General features: G+C 40.2%; 1 protein-coding gene across 1 annotated transcript in view; it reads left to right on the forward strand.

Annotated features, from left to right (window-relative positions):
• The window catches only part of myripb (myosin VIIA and Rab interacting protein b), a 129611-nt gene extending 109915 nt beyond the window's left edge, over positions 1 to 19696 (forward strand). Inside the window, exons 6-16 of the mRNA XM_066646796.1 lie at positions 284 to 381; positions 1061 to 1141; positions 1687 to 1875; positions 2807 to 3002; positions 3997 to 4664; positions 5927 to 6910; positions 12703 to 12891; positions 13400 to 13561; positions 13948 to 14043; positions 14422 to 14482; positions 17994 to 19696. Coding sequence (XP_066502893.1) covers positions 284 to 381; positions 1061 to 1141; positions 1687 to 1875; positions 2807 to 3002; positions 3997 to 4664; positions 5927 to 6910; positions 12703 to 12891; positions 13400 to 13561; positions 13948 to 14043; positions 14422 to 14482; positions 17994 to 18040 — 2771 coding nt within the window. The 3' untranslated portion in view covers positions 18041 to 19696. The remainder of the gene's footprint in view (positions 1 to 283; positions 382 to 1060; positions 1142 to 1686; positions 1876 to 2806; positions 3003 to 3996; positions 4665 to 5926; positions 6911 to 12702; positions 12892 to 13399; positions 13562 to 13947; positions 14044 to 14421; positions 14483 to 17993) is intronic.
• The last annotated feature ends 2599 nt before the right edge of the window (positions 19697 to 22295 follow it).

Here is a 22295-nt window from a genome sequence, read left to right on the forward strand (position 1 = left end):
TAAAAGCTCTTTGCAGTGAAGTGTTTCATGAATCACCGTAATCATCAAAGCAGTTCAGATTACCTTTTAAAAAATAATAAAATAAAAAAAAAAAAAAAAAATGCAAGAGCAAATATTCTTATGTAGAACACACACACGCACACACACACACACACACACACACACCAACTCAGAATGAATTCGCACACCAGAGCCTGAAACATATTATGTTTTATGTTGTTCAGACACGTTGGTGTAAACTGATTTCACAGAGACACGTGTGGGTGTATTTCTGTGTGTGTAGGTCACAGTATGGCAGAGACCCTCACTGTTGCCCTACGAGTTGCTGAGGAAGCCATAGAGGAAGCCATCACTAAAGCAGAAAGCTACAGAGACAGCCTGGTGAGTCTGTCTGTCCATCCATTAATTAATTAAAAATCTTTTGTTCATTCATTCATTAAATCACTCATTCATTCATCCACACACTTTTTCACTTTTTTTCTCCATAGTGGTTTCTTTGCTAACGCACCTGATTATTATTATTATTTTTTTTTTACATATTTCAGTTAGATTCAGAGGTTCAGAGGGACACAAGTCACTTATTTATATATCATCCTTGTCCATTGTAACCCATCCATTCATCAATACTACCACAATCTTTCAGTCTCATCTCCTTCTATTCATGATCCATTCATCCATCCATCCATTAATTCACATGCTCCTTCCTTCATCCATCTACCCATTTACATTAAAAGAAATCATGGATAGTTCAGTCAGGTGTGTTATAGCAGGGAAAACACAAATCATTCTTCTTCCATTCCTTTATCCAGCACTCCATTTCCTCAGAGAACTGGTAAAAGATGATTGGTAGATGTCTAGCTGATAGAGCACTCTTCCGGAAGTCATAGCGAGAGGGTTCAAGTAAACAGCAGAATAGTATAAGATGGGGGAAAAGATGGATAGTCTGATATATCCACTTACATTATGTGTGTGCTGCAGTGCAAATTGCTCACCTCCTGTATGCTTCCATTTCCACACTCTATCTGTCTTTTTGAAATATCTCTCTCTCTCTACTCTCCAGGAGAAGCAGAATGAGGCTCGGTATCTGCGTGATCATAAAGAGGAGCTCATAGAAGAACTTGCTACCACCATCGTCCAAAAAGTGAATTTCATTTTGAAATAACATCACAGTGATACTAGCCACCTCCTTTTTCACTTATTGCCCTTTTTATCAGCTCCACTGACCGTATGGGTGCACTTTGGTGTTCTTTAATTACAGACTGTAATAATTCTGTTGCATACTTTGTTAGCTTGCAATTAATGCCTGTTCTGTGGTGTTTCTGTGTGCGTTCTGGAACTTGAAGAACAGCATGAAATGGGGCTAACAATATATACATACAGCAGAGAGGCTACCAAACAGAGAGCTAAGAAAATGGAGAATGAGTACAAAAATGAAGTTTAATATTTTGGCTGATTGGTGTATGTATATTCAGTCAACTTTCTCAAGTCGTCTTACTGTAACCACTCTAACTCTCTTGTTAATATATGTTTGTGATGTTGGAGGATCTTGCTCAGAACTGTTGCTGTTGCTTTTGTTCATTTGCTGCTCATTGATTTTTTGATAGGTTTCCCTAAAAGTACTGCCCATTGTGGCCTGCTGTAGGTGATGAAGGTATAGTTTTAACGCCATTCTTTCTTTCTGTATAGATCATTAAACGGGGAAAACGATCTGAAATGCAGGCGGATTATGACTTTGTTTGGTCTCAGGCTCAGAACAGTGAACTTCTGTCCCCTACCTCAGCATCCAACGCACACCCATCAACACAGCACACACACTCCTCTCCCCGTCACCCTCCACTTGCCCAGGCCAGCACCAAGAGCTCCTACTCACTGTGGGTAAGATGTGTACACACACACACACACACACACACACACACAGACTTGTGTATATTGATTGTATTGACATATTTATTTACATCATTGTATTAATATCCTTTTACTTTGTAATGTAAAGCACATTGAGCTGCATCTTAATGTATGAAAGGTTCTATATTAATAAAGTGTTTTATTATTATTATTTTTTTTTTTTTTTATCCGCCCATACTATACATATGCAGCTGATTGCAGGTACATAAAATAATTCATGAACATTCCTCTAATATCTAGATCCATTAATAAAACCTTCCTCTTTAGTGTGTGTGTGTGTGTGTGTGTGTGTACGAGGGGAACTATAGGTGTCTAGTGCTGTCTGCTGGTGGAATTTGTGTAATGCAGCCTTTATACATCACTGAAGCACTGAGTTCATCAATGAAAACAATGAAAAGAGCAGATCTGCTCTGGCTTTGCTCGAGTGAGCACAGAGTGGCTTAAGCGGATTTGAGAGCACAAACCGCTGTGATGGTTGGAGCTAGGAATTCAGAAAAGAGGTTTTAGCTCCATGGTTAGAAAATAAGGACTACAGGAATTTAAACAGAAAAACAGAATTCCTGAGGCATTAATTCTGAGCCAGGCTGCTACATGTACAGGTTAGATAGAGGCACTGGCACATGTATACCCTCCATAGAAAATCTAGGACAATAGACACTCTTAAGCAGTTAAACATATGCCAAAAATCACCCTGTCTTATGTCAGCTGTCAGCTAAAGGGGTATACAACCTCCACCACAGGGTTGTGTAGCAGTGGAGTGATGCAGCAACATTGATACATTTTCGATTAGTTGAAGGGGCCATAATCAAACAACATTATACAATTTATTAAAAATAGAATGTTAATTCCATGTTTGATTAAGTGTGTGTGTGTGTGTGTGTGTGTGTGTCTGTTTGTTCAGAGGTCTAGATCAGCATTTTCTCTGACGAGTGACGAATCTCCTGATAAAGGCCCTGAAGCAGACACAGACGAACCCCCTACAGTCTGCAAAGCTCCAGAACCAGAGCCTGATCTCCAGCTTTACTCCTCACTGAGGAGAGAGAGGCGGGCTTCATCTGTACCAGGCTGGAAGAGTGTAGACCGCTTGGACAACTCCAGTGAGATCAATCACACACAAAACCTGAGCATATAATACTTGTTTACAATGTGTAAATGCTTCTAAACTTTAAGATAAATATGTTTTTTTTAAGCGTAGAATAAGCAATACTCACCGCCCTGCAGTTCTGACAGATAAGATTTTTCATAGGTCACTAATCCAAGGAGGCGGCACGGTGGCGCAGCAGGTAGTGTCACAGTCACACAGCTCCAGGAACCTGGAGGTTGTGGGTTCGATTCCCGCTCCGGGTGACTGTCTGTGAGGAGTTGGTGTGTTCTCCCCGTGTCCGCGTGGGTTTCCTCCGGGTGCTCCGGTTTCCTCCCACAGTCCAAAAACACACGTTGCAGGTGGATTGGCGACTCAAAAGTGTCCGTAGGTGTGAGTGAATGTGTGTGTGTCTGTGTTGCCCTGTGAAGGACTGGCGTCCCCTCCAGGGTGTATTCCCGCCTTGCGCCCAATGATTCCAGGTAGGCTCTGGACCCCCGCGACCCTAAATTGGATAAGCGGTTACAGATAATGGATGGATGGATGGACTAATCCAAGGAGTCTTTGAAGCTCTTCAGAACACCATGGCATAATTTTACAAGAGTCAGATAACAAATGTGATCACTACTGTAAACTAGAGATTTCACAGATGGTTAGTTTGTGCTGGAGGTCTTCATTTCATTGTGATTGACATGTCTCTGACCAATCAGCTCTCTGAAAGGTTTACACGTCATGTTTAGTTCCTAATCATCTTGCTTGGAATGGCACCCCATCAAGGACTGTTTGTTGCGGAAAAGCAAAATAGCCAAACTAGGCTGAGCTGAGTAGATTCCAAGCAGTGGAAAAGCATCATTAGATTCCTGTCCCATTTTCAATCTATGCTGTTCTCTAGAGAATTTACAAGATCTGAGTTTTGTTAGTGTCTGTCACAACTATGAGTGCTGAATTCACTAATTGCAAATATTCTGTTTTTATTTCTTGAGTATATTTATCCCTCTTCATTCCCGCAGGTGCTTCCTCTGTGCTGCAATCTCCAGACGGGAACTGGATCGCTCTGCAGAGCTCCCAGCACTCTCGGCCCAGTCTGCTGACCAAGAGGAAGAGCCTGGTGTTCAGCGTGCTGGAGAAGGAATCCGGCGTGGTCTCTGCGTATGACGAGATGGGCTCTGACTCAGACCCTGAGGACAGGAGCAGCTGGGGGGTTGCCCTGCTCCAATTCCGCAGGCGCCTCTCAGACGAGTCCTACTACACAGACTCCCAGCATGACCCAGAGTGGACTTTTGCCCGGCAGCACCCAGCCATCACCTCACCCTCTTCAGGCCAGTACACCAATACTGAGACTCTGAACTCTGACTCTGAGACCTCTACTGCGCCCCCTAGCCGCTCCTGCAGGCCTACACATAACATCCACCAGAGGAAGAAACTGCCCAATGACCGCCACCTGCCATACTCCCCCTATACGCCCTACAGACGTCCCCCTGACCTCACAGCCCAGTCTCCGCTACGCTCCCACACCCTGGATGTAAACTTCAATCCCCGGGTGGGTGGGGACAGCAGTGAGGGGGAGGAGAGAAGCAGCGAGTGTATCAGGAGGTCGCGGAGGAGGAGGCGGAGCAAGCGGGAGTTGGCCGAGCAGAGCCACAGATCTCATAATTCTTTATACAACTCGGCCACAGCGGTGAGAACAAAGTTTACACTCGCTGTCCACTTTATAAGAAATCTCTTACTAGAAATACTTTGTAGCTCGTGTGCAAATCACATCACTGCTAAAAACGGTTCTGGAACAGGCAAACCACTCTACCAAGCAGAGCTTTACTGGTTTATGGGGCAGTATTTGAAAATATCCACCAAATATTTGTTAACCAATCACAATTGTCCCCACACGTTGCCTGGTAACCAATTAATTTCATTGTGCCTTGAAGGCAGTGCTGCCTCCAGCACCATTTGAAGTAGTGAATTGGCACTATTTGGCCAATTTATGAAGCACACCCACCTTATAGGTCTCCAGTATACACCTGTATTGCCAAACGTTCATCCAGCATTGTGAAATGTAGGGTTTTAATGGGGAGTTAATCCCTTTTGCCATAATAATGGTTCCTGGAATATATTTGCACTAGATTTTGGCACATTTCTGTGTGGATCACAAACACCACTTCAACTCATTCATTAGTAGGTGCCCTTTTCCACAGCTCAATCAGTACACAGGGGCTTCATACGTCACCAGTGTATGATTGGCATTGATCATGGTGGGACTGTAACTGTGCACAGTTGAATGTGTTAGAAGTGAGTGCACGTTAAAGTAGAAGAGCGACATGTGAATTTGTGTACAGTAGCTGCATTTCTCCTTGCAAATGCATTTTATAGCAGTCTTTCAAAGTTTCACAACACACACTTTTACTTCTTTTCCTTTCATTTTTATATATTTGCTTTTTCTGAAACTACTAGGCTTTCATAATAACATGTAAACTTAAGGATTCATAATATTTAATTCTGGCGATTCAAAGCATATACTGCTTTGAAACTATAATTGAAACTACTACTATTACTTGAAACTATAAACTGCTTAAACCACCAGGTGGCAGCATAGGGTCAGTGTTTCTCAGTATCACAGTCATGAATTTGGTTCATTGCAAACAGTCACAGTGAAGTCACAGTGATCTATTCATTAAAGTTTTTAGAGTCATATGTCACGTTTGGGAGGCCCGGGCCACCTATTTTGCAGATATTTGTAGACAAATTAGCTTTTGAACACATTCCCTACAGATAAAACACAGCTGGACACAAAATGTGGGGGGTGTCATAAAACGGTCCAAAATTTGGTTTAATAGTCAACATTGACAAGTGGTCACTTTTGAGAGTTTTTAAATTAATATTGACCAAAGAGCATAAAGACGAGTGATCTCTCTCTCTCTCTCTCTCTCTCTCTCTCTCTCTCTCTAGGAGAACAGCGCCCTCCTGCTAAACGCTATGATGATGCGACGACAGCAGAGCCAGGAGGCTCCAACCACTTTGCCCCTCCTCCACTACCAGACTCCTGACACTGTCACCCCACCAGAGATCCTGAGCCCTAGTGCCATGACCCCTGAGCCTGAGTACCAGGACAGAGTGGACTCCAACTCTATGGCTGCCTGTCCCCCTACAAACATCCTGCCAGAGGCAAGGAACCTGGGGTCTGCCGTCCAGGGCCTCAATTTCAGGGCCTCACCCGGAAACGACACCATGGAGCAGGAGCTGAGATCTAAACTCTCTGAGCTGGTTGGCCAGATCAGCCGAGAGGATATGACATCATCCGAAGATGAGCCAATTAGAAAAGTCGGCGACAGAGAGAGGGAGAAAGAAAGTGAGAAGTTGAGACAGAGGGAGAGATTGAGCGAGGGATCCAAGGCAAGAAATATTGAGCGAGAGAGCAAGAGTGAGAAACGAACAGAGAGACAAATGAGCAGAGAACAGGACAAGAGTGACGTGGTGAGGCCAAGACATAGAGAGAGAGAAAGGGATGTTGAAAGAGAGAGGGAACTGCATGTAGAAATGGAAAGGGAGAGAAGAGTGCAAGTGAGACAACTGGAAGCAGAGATAGAGGATGAAAGGTTAGAAATAGAAATGGCAGTGCCAGCTGAAGTAGAGCTGGCAGTTAATGGTCCAAGCATGAGAACAGACCTAATGGACACACACGAAGTGACCGGGGTAATAGAGACTTCCACTGACGGAGGGATAGAGAAAGGGAAAATTGTAGAAGAAGCAAAGGATGCAACCGAAGACAATCCGAGCGAAGAGAGGGTGAAAAGGAAGTTGATGCAGAGAAGCAAATCAGAGAGAGGCTCTGAGAAAAGAGCAGAACTTGTGGAACTGAAGAAGACAAAATCACTCTGTGGATGGCCAGACAGCAGCACCTGTGTTCAGGAAGAGCAAATGTCTCCTACAGAGGTGAGCAGGTGACATTTCAGATTGAATTATTTCCCCCACTACTGGATGAGTCAAAACATGTTTGATGTTTACTTCTTTAGTTCAGCCCTGTATCTGTGAAGCTGCTGCTGAATTATCATTGTTTAAACCACATGTGGCAGCACAGAGGTGTTACCTCTGATCCTGGGCTTCAGCCTTTTCTTGGGTCTTTCTGTGTAAGGAATTTGGTGTGTTCTCCTCTTGTCTGTGGGTGCTCCAGTTTCCTTGCACAACCCAAAAGCATGTTTCGGTAGCTAGAATGGATGTGTGAAACTGTCTGTAGATGTGTGTTGGTGACTGAGTATATGACATTGTCTGAGTGTGAGTGGGAGATGCCCTGTGATGGGCTGGTGCCCTACCCAGGGTGTGTTTCTAGCTTCAACCCAATGATTCCAAATGGGATTCTGCCCCACCACAACCCTGATCAGGATGAAGATGTTAGAGTATGAACAGATGGATGGATGGATGGATGAACTGCATGCTTAAATCACTACACAATTATAGCATCATTGTAGATTAAGAAAGTTTAATTAAGGACATAATTTACTTGTAGCAATATTTACCTCTTACCTCAGGTGCAAAATAGAGATGCTGATTCATTACCAAGGAGAAAATTGTATTATGTTGTTTACTGAACTATTACTTTAAACCTCTTCCACTTCCAGGCCCCTTCAGGTAAAACTGTATTCATTAAGGCCTTGATGGGTGAAAGCAGAAAGTCATTTATTCCACTACAGTGACATCTATCAGTGCTCAATTCTTCTACGCAGAGTGTCGGGCCATTTTTTTAAACTTCATGTTACTGCATAAATTTAAGGAAACGTTGAAAATTGTAATCAAGAAAACATTTTTTTTTATAAAATTGAGGTTTCTGCTCTCCATTATTTGCTGCTCTCCAGTCTCTCTAATGTGTTTCTGTAGAAATTTTTGAAGTAATGTCTAAAACATGAACTCAATATATACACTACACTGACACTTGCTCACTACATCGACGCCTTTCTTCTGATAACAAAGTTACTCAGACATTAGGGTCACACATCAGGTCTAATGTCCCTCTTTGCTGCTTTCACACAACAGAGTCTTTAGATCTGATTCACCAGTCAGTCCACGGTGTCCCCCAGAAGGTCCATATATCTACCCTATATTAACTTAAAGCACGTAGGGGTAAACCAAATATGGGAATGTTCTGGGGTCTCAGGCCAGATTGAGAGCCACTGCGTCAGTGTGTGTTCAGCAATGAAGGAAAGAACCTCAGAGGAGGAGTTGTTGGAAAAGTTGAGTTTAGGCCCATGTTTAAAAGTTGGCTTTAAACATGGCATGTTTATTTTTCCCCTACTAACCTTGCCTCTGCAGAAACAATGAATGCATTTTTCTCATCACTGATGAGAAATGGTTACTAACTCTCCAAACTGTGCCTTACAAGAGGTGAAAGAAGAGCATGAACAGCACAAAATACAAAACCATAACCCTGACCAAGATAAGGTCTTGAATGCCGCATGTGAGAGAAAGTGTGAAACTGGAGCATGACTCGGCTTCTACTGTCGAAAACAGATGCTCTCCTGGACATTGTGTTTGGTCCAGTCAGGGAAATGACCATATTTAGCGTCCTGCACTACACTAAGTTGTTCCTTTCCTCCAGAGACCTCCACCTGTTCTTTTGTGGCTGTTAGTATTTGTTTTTTCTTTGCTCTTTGTCCTGTGTCCATCATGTTAATGTTTTTCTCTCTTCCTTCCTATAGCTTATGTCTCTTCATCCACTCTTAATGACCACTTCTATTCCACCGTGGTTTGTCTTGTTTCATTCCTTGCCTTTTCATTCTCTCTCTCTCTCTCTCTCCCACACCTAACTTTTTTCCATCTTTCTTATTTTTGTTTCTTTTCCTCTATTCTTTCTTTCTTTAATTCTCCCTTGTTTTTTCACCTTCATTCCCTTCACCCTCCCTTTCTCTCTTCTATCCTTATTTCTCTCATCTCTCTCATTTTTTGTCTTTTATTTGTCTTTCTCCACTCACCCCTTCATTTGTCTCAAACTGTTTTTTTTTTATTTCCTCTTTCGTTTTCTCTCTCTATCTCTCTGTGTTGGTTCAGCAGGGTGTGTGTGATCATGTTCTTCAGCAGAAGCTTCAGTTGCTCTCTTCTCTCTTGAAGCAGGTGAGACACTCGGGCAAAGCAGCAGCAGAGCTGGAAAACCGCACACTCTCCCAAACACACCCAAAAACTTAACAACCTCCTGGAGTTTTTCAGGCTGCTTTTCAAATGTAGACTGTCCCCCAAGCCTCAGTTCCAAAGATCAATGCTAGAGGACTCTAGCCCAAGCTTGAAATTGAGAATTGTGACCTTAAGTTTGTTTATTTGCTTCAAACATCCATGTCATTCCATGCCTTTCCGTTTCCATAATGGGTGTAGCTTAAAATAGTTTAATTCATTCCTATGTTCACTAAAATTGTAGATACTAGGCACTTTGAATTGAAGTTGTGGAAGTGGTTCAGGGAGAAGCTTTGAAAGTTTGGTAGTGAACATGCACTGCCCTCGCATCCCACTGCCTTTAAACGTGGCTGGGCTCGTGGGTGTGATGTTAGTTATTCAGTAAAATGATTTGCCGTAAGAATGCATGAGGCCTGAGGCCCAGACCAAACATAATTCACTGGACAGCTGGCCATTTGGGTTCAGTGGCACTGAATGATGAGACAATAGAGCAGCCAGAATGAGTTAGTGTGCATGAGCTTGACAGAATGGGCTAATTAGGCACTTCCTGCAGAGTAGGCCTAGAACTTGCCTGACTCCATTTGGGAACTGCACTGCTTGTCTCAAGTGTTTTCAACCAGAAAGCAGAGCCAGTACTGACCTTTGGATATGTTTCAAGTTTGAAGCTATGCAGTGGCATCTAACTGTTTTCATTGTATATGAAGGATTTAATAAGCCAAATCAAACACCCATGTTGTGAGATAATGCGCTAGACACATGGCCCGAAACCAAAAGCATTATGTGAGAGCTTTTTCTCCAATTATCGTTATTAAAAGCTTCCTCTCAGTTGGTAAGATTTTACATAAGATGTTGAAAATTGTTTTTATGATTTGTGTTCTTCAGCCTTGAACATTTGTGTGGTCAGGTACTGATTCTGAATAGCAAGTGCCACTCATACTTAATCCAAATTATGCTTCAGTGATGAGGATTAATACCCCTCTTGCTGACACTTGGCAATAGACAAGTACACCTTTTGGGGCTTGTGTGACTGCTCCAGCATACCATTACATTGACAGCACTAGTATATTCATTGAGTTTTTATATCACTGTACATAAGATGCTGTCTTTATTGTGAATTGAACCGTTAGACTTTCAGGAGTTGTCTGTGTGATGAAGAACCTCAGTGTGCACATGAATGAGTGTAGAATGTTAATCATACATGTTATATGAGCAGTCATATACGTGTGTGTGTACATTATATATGGTTACAACTCCTGCAGCTTATATGAGACTGAATCTATAGATTTCATTCATACAGTAATAAGTAAATAATGGCGTTATTATGTTAATACATTCATGTGGAGTACACATTCAGAACAGTAAAGTTTTCTTAAGGATTTTCTTCCTAATTATAAGAGACCACTGAAATATTAAAATATATACAAATGAATGCCATTTTTTGTCTGAATAGTAATCTGTGCTTCAAACTGCATAAGCGTTACAACGTGTACACATCAAATGTTTTGACGTCAGTTTTGACGTAGGTAAAGGACACACACACACACATATATATTTGTGGCAGAGGGGTTAATATGAGAATTTATATAGAGAGAGACTTATAATTGTGTGTCTGTATAATCCCTGCATCTGCCTGCCTGGGCAACTTCATAATTTCTATGTCTTTTAATATTGAAAATGCCTCTTTTGAAATTGAGGTGTTACTCTCATTCATTGGTCTGTAACTCTAAAGATCACACATGTGCACAGTGCATGTTCCTCCTTTCATAACTTGCTCTACTCTCGTTTTGAGAGACTGGATCAAAGCTTAAAGCAGCCATTAATTGATCAGTGAAGTACTCAGTACAGAATCGGATCATACCTCGCCTTTGTCTGTGCTTTTCACCTGAAAAGTCATCAACAGCTCGCTCTATTTCTCTCTCCAGCTCACTCTGATGGTTCTTTTAATCAGCAACACATACAAACACCTTCACTGCAAATAATTCTAAATGGACCACTGCTGTATTTTTGGCTCTTAAAAGCAAATGCAGCTTTGATGTACTTTAGAACCTTGTGTTAAAGCTCAGCAGTTTTACTTTTCTTCAAGCACATTTAATATGGGCACTGCACTGCATTATGTCCAAACATTTGTGGACACCTGTTCATCCAGTGTTTCTTCTGAAGTTAAGGGTATTAGTACAGAGTTTGGTTCTTCATGGCTACTGGAAAGGCTTTTACACTAAATGTTGCAACATTGCTGTGAGGATTTGCTGGCATTGAGTCTTAAGAGGGTTAGTGAGCTCAGGTATACATTTTGTATGATTAGTTCTGGATCAAAAATTATGTTGCGGATCTCATAAATGGAGCTAAATTACTCCAGAGGACATGGTTACACTGCTCCACAGCCAAGTGACCGGTGGCTTTATGCCCCTCTGACCCATATTTGACACTGGGTATTGTGGCCTTAAAACTCATATACAGCTGCTCCGGAGCATCACATTTCAACATGCTAACATTCTAAATGTTCCCTTATCCTTCTTCAATGAAGTGAAATAAAATTCCATTCAAACAAATCTGCAGTGAGAATATTTTCTCTCTCTTCAGTTCTAAATGTCCTATGATCATTAACAGAAATATTTTGTCTGTTAACTCATGTAGTGTTTAAATTTGATGAATGTAGTAACAATAGAAGTACTACTTTCTATAGTCCACTATAGCACAGTAAGTGAATTCACTAATGAGAAGGGGTGCCTGACTAATTTTGGACACATTGGTGTATGAGTGTGTACTTCTGTGGCTAAGTATTGGAAATGTCAGTGAATGTGCATGGAGAATGTGTTTGTGGACGTGTTGTGCGTGAGCGAATGTGTGTACGTGAGGAGCTGCACGTGCGCACAGTCGAAACTGATTCATCTACTTACACTGAAGTATATGAGGTTGGAGAGGATTTATTCATTTCCTCCTCCATTTTTACGCACACACATTTCATCCTCTTCTTCCTCAGTGATGCCTGCAGGTTGAGCATGAAGAGCAATGAGACCTGTGTGTGTATGTGTGTGTACGCTACGCATAGATGTATGAAGTACAGGGCTAACGTGTGAAAATCTAACGTTCATCTGACCGAACAGTGCCAACAACAAATGTAGTGATCTACAAAAAGACAAAATGTCATTGAGTGTATGTACCATTGATCTGACTAGCTGTAGTTTTTGTTGCATTGCTTATTAGTCATGAAGAGATTCCTCATTAGTCATGAAGAGATCGAAAAATTTGAATTCATTTATCTATATGAAATAACTCCAAGAATAGATTTATGACAAAGATATTTATGTTGCTTTTTGTGTTGCTTAGATCAGTGTAAAATCTGCACTTATTTTTTATTTTTATTTTTTTCAGGGTTTTCTTTTCATTTCACCTCTGTGTTTGCCTCGGCTTCTCTTCACTAATTAGCTGCTTTATTTATACAACTCCCAACAGCATAGTTTTGCACTTTCTATGTCAGTGAATATGATCATAAGGCAAATAAGTTTATAAAAGAATGGATAGGGCAGTTTTAATCATTATTTCTTGTTTCTCCTTTTGTATCGGGGTAGAAGTATTCTGCTGCTTCCCTATGCAGCATCACCACAGAGGTCCTGAAGGTCCTGAATGCCACAGAGGAATTAATCGGGGAGGCTGAGGGCAAAGGTCATGACCCTGCAGAGTCTTCAGCAAGCACACCACTGTCCTCAGGACCGGACAGCAAGAAATTGGACCAGCATCTGACCAAGATGGAAGAAAATGTAAGACAAACTAAAGTGAGGCAAATTGTAAAAGAAGCCTACAGGGTCTTGGTCGAGGTGATCCTCGTGGCTAAGAATAAAAATTGTTGAATATGTTCTGATCTGAAGCATATCAGAATTGATTAATATTTCTCATATTACAGTAAAAATGTCTGAATTTTAAAAAATGCTCTCATTCTGAAAGACATTTGGCATGAGAAAAATACAAATGACTGATATTTGATGAGCACAAACACTTTTGCTGTTTATTTATAGTATTTTAGTAGTTATTATTGTTTTTTTTATTCTGCTGTAATGTATCTTAACTTTATTAAGTTTATTTACCTTAACTATATTTGTAATTCATATAGTCCTAACCAACATAGTCTCACTAAAGCAGTTCATGCTCCTAACCTGAAATTCTCTTTATGACCTCTTATTCATTAACCACGGATAAGACTCAGAGAGGACAGGGACTACAGGACTGCAGCTGAGAAGCGCTCATTTAACCTTTTTTTGTTGTATGCAGGTGTATCTGGCTGCAGGTGCAGTGTATGGTCTGGAAGGGGCACTAAGTGACCTGGAGGACTGTGCTCGCAGCATCAGCAGCTCCACCACGGAAACAGAACTGGCCTTCTTGGAGGACCAGGTGGCCACCGCCGCTGCTCAGGTGCAGCAATCTGAGCTCCAGGTGTGTATGTGTATGTGTGTGTGTGTGTGTGTGCCATGCCACTCTTACATACTTTACATACTTTTCTCAAGTAGTGCAGTTTTTGTATCAGTGAAACACATTTACATAAAGCCTAATGCTGTAGTACTCACTATCCGACATTTAATACACTTTTATCACTCACTCACTACTTTGTGGTAGGAATTTTACCACAAAGGGCACAATTTCCCATAATGAGTAACATTTAGGAACTGCTCCACTAGTCATTGTTTTGCATCAGTTACACTTTATATCCTTGTTATAGATTGCACTGCTTTTTTGATGGCGCATTCTGTCCATTCCAAGCTCTTGGATACCATTGTTTATAAAAGATGCTAACTCTTATATCACTCTCTGTTTTCCTGAAGATCTCTGATATCGAGGCAAGAATATCTGCACTTAAAAACGCTGGCCTGAATGTGTCTGCATGCTCCCATTTTTCCAAATATAAGCCCAAGCCTAAGGTAAGCCTTGATTATGTGTATTTCACCAATACTTAAAATGATATATACCACTTATTAGTAGTAGCACTAGTAGTAGTGGTCGCTGTAGTAGCATTGCTAGTCATATGTTTATGGTGTAGAGTGAATATTAATGTTATTCAAACAATGACCATTTTGCAAAATGCTGGTTATTATATGTGTGTATTATAATAAGCCTAATCCTCACAGTGGCAGCGGAAAAGTGTGAAGGCCACGATTTTGGTGGCATGGAAGTGTTTGTGTGTTTATTAACCCAATTAATCAGTACATGTAATTTTTACACAATAACTGTTTTAAATACTAATATTTAATATTGTTTAATATTATTAAAAATTAGCTTTTTGATTGTTTATGTGTCAGGCTCAGACCCTGGACTCCTCACGCCAGCAGAGGAGAAAACTGCCCGCTCCTCCTCCCAGAGGTACACCGGTTGTTTTCCGTGTTCGTCCACGTCTTGTCTGTGGAAGTGCTGGTCACGCAGTCATCTGTGAATTTGTCTGTCTCAAGAAGCTGTCTGAGCACTGATGTGATGAGTCATCTTCTGCTATGCAATTATTTCCCTTATTATCATTGGCCTTATTGATATTATCACTAACAGTGATGATAATGATAACCACATTGATGGTATATTTGCAAACAAAGCCAATTTTGCACATTGACAAGCATTTCATCCAGACAGAGTTTGTGGAGATAAACGAAACTGTGTGTACATAATGTGTACCCACAATTCATGATATTTGACCACAGGGGTGTTTTTGTCTTTTTTTTTCTTTTTTTTTTTTTTATTATTGGAAGATGGCTCTTAAATTCTAGATCATTCCAGAATATATTAGGAATTCCTTAATTGAAATGCAGATTCTAAATATATTTTAAGTTTAGGCTAATTCTCACAGCACTGAACATATTGATGTTAACATTAAAGCGTTAGTCCCACTCTGTAAACACTTTGTCTTCTGAAAACATTAATATATACCTATGTGACAATATAGTGGGGAGGGGGGTGGTGGTTGATAAGGCTAAGTTAATCATGTTTATTTTATCCCATGCACCAGTTTTTTTCCCCTCCAAATTGTTTACATTTTTTATAGCTAGCAAATCTCCAGCGTTTAAAATGCTCAGAATAAAACACTAAGAGACAAGGTCTGTAATGTTAACTAACATACGTCAGCACTGGCTTGCATTGTTAGTAGTAGGGAAGATTAAGAAGGGCCAGAGTGTAGAGCCGACTATGCTCTCTGGGACTCCCATCCACAGAAAACTGAGACAGAAAATAGCCATGAATAGTTTTACTCTGGACAGTAATGATATACAACTTTGATTAATAAGACTCTAAGCCAGACTAAGCAAAGTAATGTTAATGTTAGGTAAGTGTTGCAACTATAAACATTTGCTTATCACTTTTTAATGGATGATTTTAATGCATGATTTGAATAGAATTATTTATCAAGGAGGCATTTGAGAAGCATCATCAGAGCTTCACTTGTGGTACAATAAATGATATGCATTATATGCCCCCCCGACCCCCCCCCCCCCCACACACACACACACACACACTCACCTCGTCTTTTTCTTGTTGTTTTGTGCATGTCTTGCATCTGTGTATCATCAAAGTGAGTAAATGACAGCTAGTTCATCAGTCGATGATGAAATCAACCATTCAATCAACTATTCACTGTGGTTCAGAGGAGAAAGGATGCCCTTGGGAGAAGGTGTTAAAGTGTTTTCTCCCTGAACCAATATTACACATTCTGAATAAAAAATAGAGGAGGAGAAAGCTAGAATGAAATGAAAAGATGATCAGAAGATGGTGCTAAGTAAAAGAACGAAAAAGGGACACGATGTCCTTTAGTGTCATTGACTATTTTACTCCCCAATATTTTTTTTTTTCTAAACATCTTCCTTTTAATTAATGCATGTTCTCTTTGGCTCTAGCCATTGCTGATGACCATGATTCATTTTCTTTCCCTTTCTTTCTTCATTCTTTTATTTCTCCACATTCAAAAGCCATATTCGCTCATTCCACTTCTAGAATTAGTCACATAATCTCCTCCACCGAGTTTTAAGCTGATTTTTGGTGTTTGTTACATACGGCAGTGGGGGCAGTTTGATCATTCTTTCTTAAGGCCTTTTCAACTCTCACGTCATTGTCAGTGTTTTTTTAATTGTTTTATTATTATTTTTAACTACTTAAGTAAGCCTGTCAAGAGGCATCTGATGACTCTTTGTTAGTCATTTCCGTGAGAATTAGCGTGATGACACTTCTGAGGCAGTCAATTCCTATAATTCCATTTTGCTTAAGAGCATGACGACGTTTAGTTGCATGCCAAAGAAGGCTACGAGTGGAAACAGCTAAAACTGAGAGCTTAACAGGATTACGGAAACTCATTCCATGCATGTTGCTGTCCTTCTCTATATGTCTGTTCTTGGATGAAAATCATTTAACCATATTAAATTGTTCATTCTCTGTCTATTATTTTTAACCCAACAGACAATCCATGATTTTGTTCTATTCTAGTTCTTAACACTTCTCAGCCACCAAGAGATCTAGACTTATTAGTGATATTTTGCTATAAAAGATGCAATGATTTAAAAATGTTGTAAAATTACAATATGCTTTTGGTAGTACTGATATTAACCACCTCTTAAGGGTTAAACGGCTGGATTGGTGAACACTGCTGACTCTCATTGCAGTGGTTGTTTCATGAAAATGTTCTCTGCATGTTTTTGTTTGATTACCCTTCTTTTTTACCTGATCAAGTTCGTTTGGGGCTATGAGTTAATCAAGTGCTTAAGGTGATGCAAATACACAAGAGTGAGCACAGTATTGGTTTGGTGTTCAAAATGGTTCACGGCTTGTATATACAGTTCTAGGAAGATTTTTTTTTAATGGCATACATCTTTACAAGATGTGAAACGCATTTAAAAAAGTTCTTTGCACTTGAAAATTTTACTTGGAAGAATGAGTTGAACACAAACCACTGTCCATTTTATCAGATCTGCTGACTATATAGATGCACTTTGTAGTTCTACAATTACAGACTGCAGTCCATGTGTAACTCTGCCTGATTTCTTATGCCACTTTCACCCTGTTCCTTGATGATCAGATCCATTACAGGGCAGATATTATTTGGGTGGTGGATCCTTCCTAGCACTGCAGTTTCACTTATTTGGTAGAGATGTGACGTTATATGTTGTGCTGGTAGTAATTGGATCTGACACTTGTTTAATATTATAGCTGATCAGTGAATACAGGTGCTGTAAATCCTCACTGTGTCCATGGTTCACTAAAACGTTTATTCAGCTTTTTATATGACCATGTTCAAAAGAAGTTTTTATACACTACATTAAATTTTCTGCTGGATGTGCATCCAAAGGAATCTGTTGCCAACAGTCATAGTTTGCCAGGTTACCTTGCTCTTGGCAATTAGCATTCATTCACTGTAGTAGGAAAGCAGTTTTTGCAGGACAAACGTTCATATTTATGGCATTTAGCAGATGTAATTATTCATTATGGCTTATGAATATAGAATTAGAGGTCTGGCCCAAGTACTCTTACTGATGTAACATGGTTTGATTACACAGAAATAGCAAGAAGTTGAACTTAGGCAGCAGGGTTGTCCAGTAATTGATTGCTGTTTTAAAAGAGCATTCATATGTTTTCTCCAATAAATCTTCATGTTATTAAAAAGATACTGACACCAGGTGATCTGGAATTACCCTATGTGGGAGACATACTCTATGGTGATCTATTTATAAATCTTTAATGACTTATGACCTGCGACCCAGAAGAGGATGAAGTAATGAAGGAAAAAATGTGTGGCTTTTTTAACGTTGATCCTTATTGGGGGTTTTTTTTCCTTCAAAGAGCATAAGATCTAGACTGAAGTCTCTAAGTTTTAAAAAAGCAACTGATAATGTTTTTGTCTTCACAGAAAAAGAAAGCAAGCCAGAGCCACAGGTGAGATCTTTGCGGCCATGACAACACCATCATTGACCACCTTCTTGGTCCTTGGACATCTGGCTGTACCATCCACTCCCTCTGACCGAAAGGACCGCCAGGCTTTTCCACTCCAGTGCCTTGATCCCACATCTGGTCCTCCACCATCCCAGGCCTCTACCAACTCCTTCTCTGGGCTTCTGAACAGAACCAAACTCTGGAGTTTTGCTACACACCTGCTCCTCTCTCTCTCTGCCTTAATGGAGTCCACACTCCTCTACGAACCATCACAGAGGGTATATCTACTGAAAGTTGGTCTTGCTCTTGAGTTATACATATATGAGCTCTGTATATGTATCTTTGTTGGACAAAGAAAACCAATATCAGTCTGGGAAATTTGTAGGACACAGAAAAAATATGATGACAGTCTCTCATTTGACCGTTTTCTAGAGTGTTTTTGGTGTATGAGTTCTCTGTGTCAGTAGTGTGATGCACAAAAAAAGCTAATACTTGTGTAAGATCTGTGTTCCCAAAAAACAGACTGAAGCATATTTGGTGAGAGTGTTCTATGTGTGAAATGTCAATGGTGAAACTTAAAGAAAAAAAATACTGTACCCGACACAGGACCTGTTTGAAGCAAATTTTTATTTTTTCATTTCTTTCAAAGTTTCATTGAATTTATCATTAGGCGCAAGAAATGTATGCAGAAGCATAAGGAAAAAAATCAGAGGTCAATTATTTAATAGAGAATCACAAGAAATATCAGCTAAATATAACATCAACTTTTCACCATTTGTGATCAGTTTCTCAGAGAAATCTACAGGGATACTTTCCTTATCTCCAAAGTGAACATTTTATTTGTGTTTGATTTGGGACTTTTTTTTCTCAGGTATTTCATGTTTGGGGTTTCATTTCCTCAATATCTTCCAGTATTTTTTTTTTACTCAAGTTATCTTCCAACAAGTTCCCCTTTTCTCATTCAAATGGATCATCTTACACTGAACGATCAGTAAATTAGGAACACCTACCTTGTATCTACACTCTTTGTCCATTTTATCAGCTTCACTGACCATACAGGAACACTTTGTAGTTCTACAATTGCAATTACAGTAATCCACCTGTTCGTCAGCTTACTTTTTTATCCCTATTTCACCCTGCTCTTCAATGCTCAGGATCCCACGGGACTACCACAGAGCAGGTATGAGTTGGGTGGTGGATCATTCTCAGCGCTGCAGTGACACTGATGTAGTGGTGGTATGTTGGTGTGTATTGGGCTGGTATGAGTGGAACACCCTGCCTGAGTTTTAATGTGCACTATGTCCACTCACTGTCCACTCTGTTAGACACACCTACCTCACTGGTCCATTTTGTATGTAACTTCAGTAGCTCACCTCTTGCTGCACAATGTTTATTGGACGTCCTCTAGTTCTTCATCAGTGGACACAGGACGCTGATGGCTGGATATTTTTGGTTGGTGGACTATTCTCAGTGCCACAATGACACTGAGGGATATTAAAACTTGAACAACACTGCTGTGTCTGATCAGTCCATACCAGTGCAACACACACTAACACACCACCACCACATCGGTGTCACTGCAGTACCGAGAAAGATCCACCACCCAGTTCATACCTCCTCTGAGGGGGCCCTGTGGAGGTCCTAAACATTGAAGAGCAAGATGAAATGGGAATAAGGATGTATGCCGAGAAAAAGGTGGACTACAATCTGTCATTGTAGAACTGCCAAGTGTTCCTGTGTGGTCAGTGAGTGCAGATACAAGGCAGGTGTTCTTAATACAGTGGTTGTACGTAAATAATGTATAACCGATCATAATTGTTCAAATATTTCTTGAAAGATTGTAGTGCCCATTTGACAGATGTGAAATGGGGTCTCTGATTTAGTAGCGTAGTCAGCGTAGACTTCCGACTTTCTTATGCATAATGTGTGTTTGAGTGGTGTGCATGTTCTGATAACATTTCCTGACCAGTATGTATGACCACCAATATGAATGTCACACACACTCAAACATCCATTTACACAGACATGCACAGAGTACTGTGTACAGACCGATGTGTATCCCACACTGGTATTCAAATTAAACTAGTGACTGTTCAAGGGTCCTTGCCAATTACCAGAGTATATTAAAGATAAAAATATATTAAGAGATAAAAAACACCTCTAAATTGACGTTGAGGGCTGTGTTGACTTAGTTACTCAGTATTTTTTCATTAGCCACTAACAGATTGTGGGAGTTTTTGGCAACATTAAAAGTATATTCCAGAATTTGTTTGCCTAATATTTATCTGCTGCATCTGTAGCATATTCAGAATTACTATAGTAATTTTGACTTACCCATAGTGAGATGAGAACAGAAAGCCTCAAATTACATAAACATAAATATATATCCAAACATTTGTAGCAACCCCTTATAATTATCTAATGCTTATATACATCAAGGTACACTCACCTTATGTAAGATGTATGATCTCATGAAATGGGATGCTCTGGAGCAGCTGGACATAAGCCTATGCTCACTATGCCCAGTGCTGAGCATGGGCTAGGGAGGTAGACTTCGTGCTGTAGAGCAGTGTTACCTGGAGTGATGGGGCACCAGCCTATACATTTGGAGCGGTGTTTGTGATTTGAAACTAACCTCCCAAAATCAGAACCAGGCCTTGTTAATGTTCTCATTGCTAACTGCCATCAAATCCTCTGATATGTGTCAGTGCAAAAACTTTGTTTAGAATCAACAAGTTCTCTGTTCTTATTGAAGTACACGGAAAAGATTGTCCATGGTAATTAATAATTCATATAGACACAGGCACATGCTTTAACTGGAGAGCCACTTTCAGTGCTGTGACTGATTGAGTGGCAAAATGAACAGTATGTTCTTCTAGCATCTATGATGTGCCTCAACTAGTGCATATTCTTACCACAAAGGAAACGGATGCATACTACAAAGCCATAACTACATATATATTCCAGGATATGTAGTCTTATGTCTGGATAAGCTGTTGAGTTAGGTAGAATTGCTTTTCATTGGACCACTGAACCCATGGGGTTGCTATTTCACCTCCTTACTGTACCCTTGTTTTTTTTTTTTCCTTAATACTAATGTGGCAATGCCATAGAGTTAAGTTCCCTATAAGGGAGTAAAGTATAACAAATAGTCTCTGAGACTTCACAATATTTTGTTATGCCCAATGCCATATAATGTGGAATCAACTTGTTTTTGCCCTGTCTTGCCATTCTTCATGTCTCCATTCCTATTTGTGTTGCTTATTCTGTGCCCAATGTGATGTTTCACATGGCTTTTAAAGAGGCATCTAGTCTACGTTTAGCCTGATGGTGTCATTATTGATTCAAGACCATGAGAAGGCAGGTGGGTACATTTGGCACTTTGGAGATAACACTAGCTTTCAAAGAAATTCATTGATTTTACGCAGCTCTCAGTGTTCATTTGTTCTTTCCATGGTAGATTGTTTATTTATTTTCTCATTCTGTTTGCCACAAGAGAACTGAGTAATTTACTGTTCCAGTGAACTGTCAAAGCCACTGAAAATCTCAAGGCTGTTTTGGTGAAAATATGGGAAGTAAACTGACATGAAATGGAAGGGTCTTCACAGAATCCATGGGCCCAAGCATCGTTTGGAGCCATGCTGAAGAACCTAAGGAACATTTCCATGGCTGTTTCTTTGATAACCTTTCTTTTACAGAATGTCCCTATACAGTATATATCCAAAGGTTTATAGACCTTTATAATTAGTGACCTCAGTTATGTTACGGTGGACACAAATGTTCAGCTTTTAAAATCTCTATAGAACAACAATAGCTGCCATGTACTACCCTTAATTTCAGGAAAAATGCTCATATAGTGCGGCCCAAGTGTAATTGAGCAAAGACAGCATACAAAATATGCATGATATATTTTCCCTGGAATTAAGAACCATGAAGAACCATTCAGCTGAATGTTTTCAATAGAAGCGTCCATTGGAAGACTCTTTATGGGAGAGTTATTCTTTGGCAAATTTCTAAAGAATCCATCATATTTATTTTAAGAATGTGCTCTGATCTGTTACTTTCTTTTTCTAAGCTCACTACCTTTAGCACTTTGGCACTTTTGGGTTCTTTCCACTGTTGTCTCAAATGGGTCCTGCTCCTTGTTGTCTGTGGCAATGTCTGTGTACAAATCCAAGCATGTTCCTGCTTTCCAATAGATGTACAAAACTCTCTGAAGAAAAGCACAGTCGAGAAAGAGGTTGTCTTACAATGTAACTGTATTTTTCTATTGTATAAA

This window comes from Hoplias malabaricus, chromosome 1, assembly GCF_029633855.1.
Source record: "Hoplias malabaricus isolate fHopMal1 chromosome 1, fHopMal1.hap1, whole genome shotgun sequence".
Taxonomy (NCBI): Eukaryota; Metazoa; Chordata; class Actinopteri; order Characiformes; family Erythrinidae; genus Hoplias; species Hoplias malabaricus.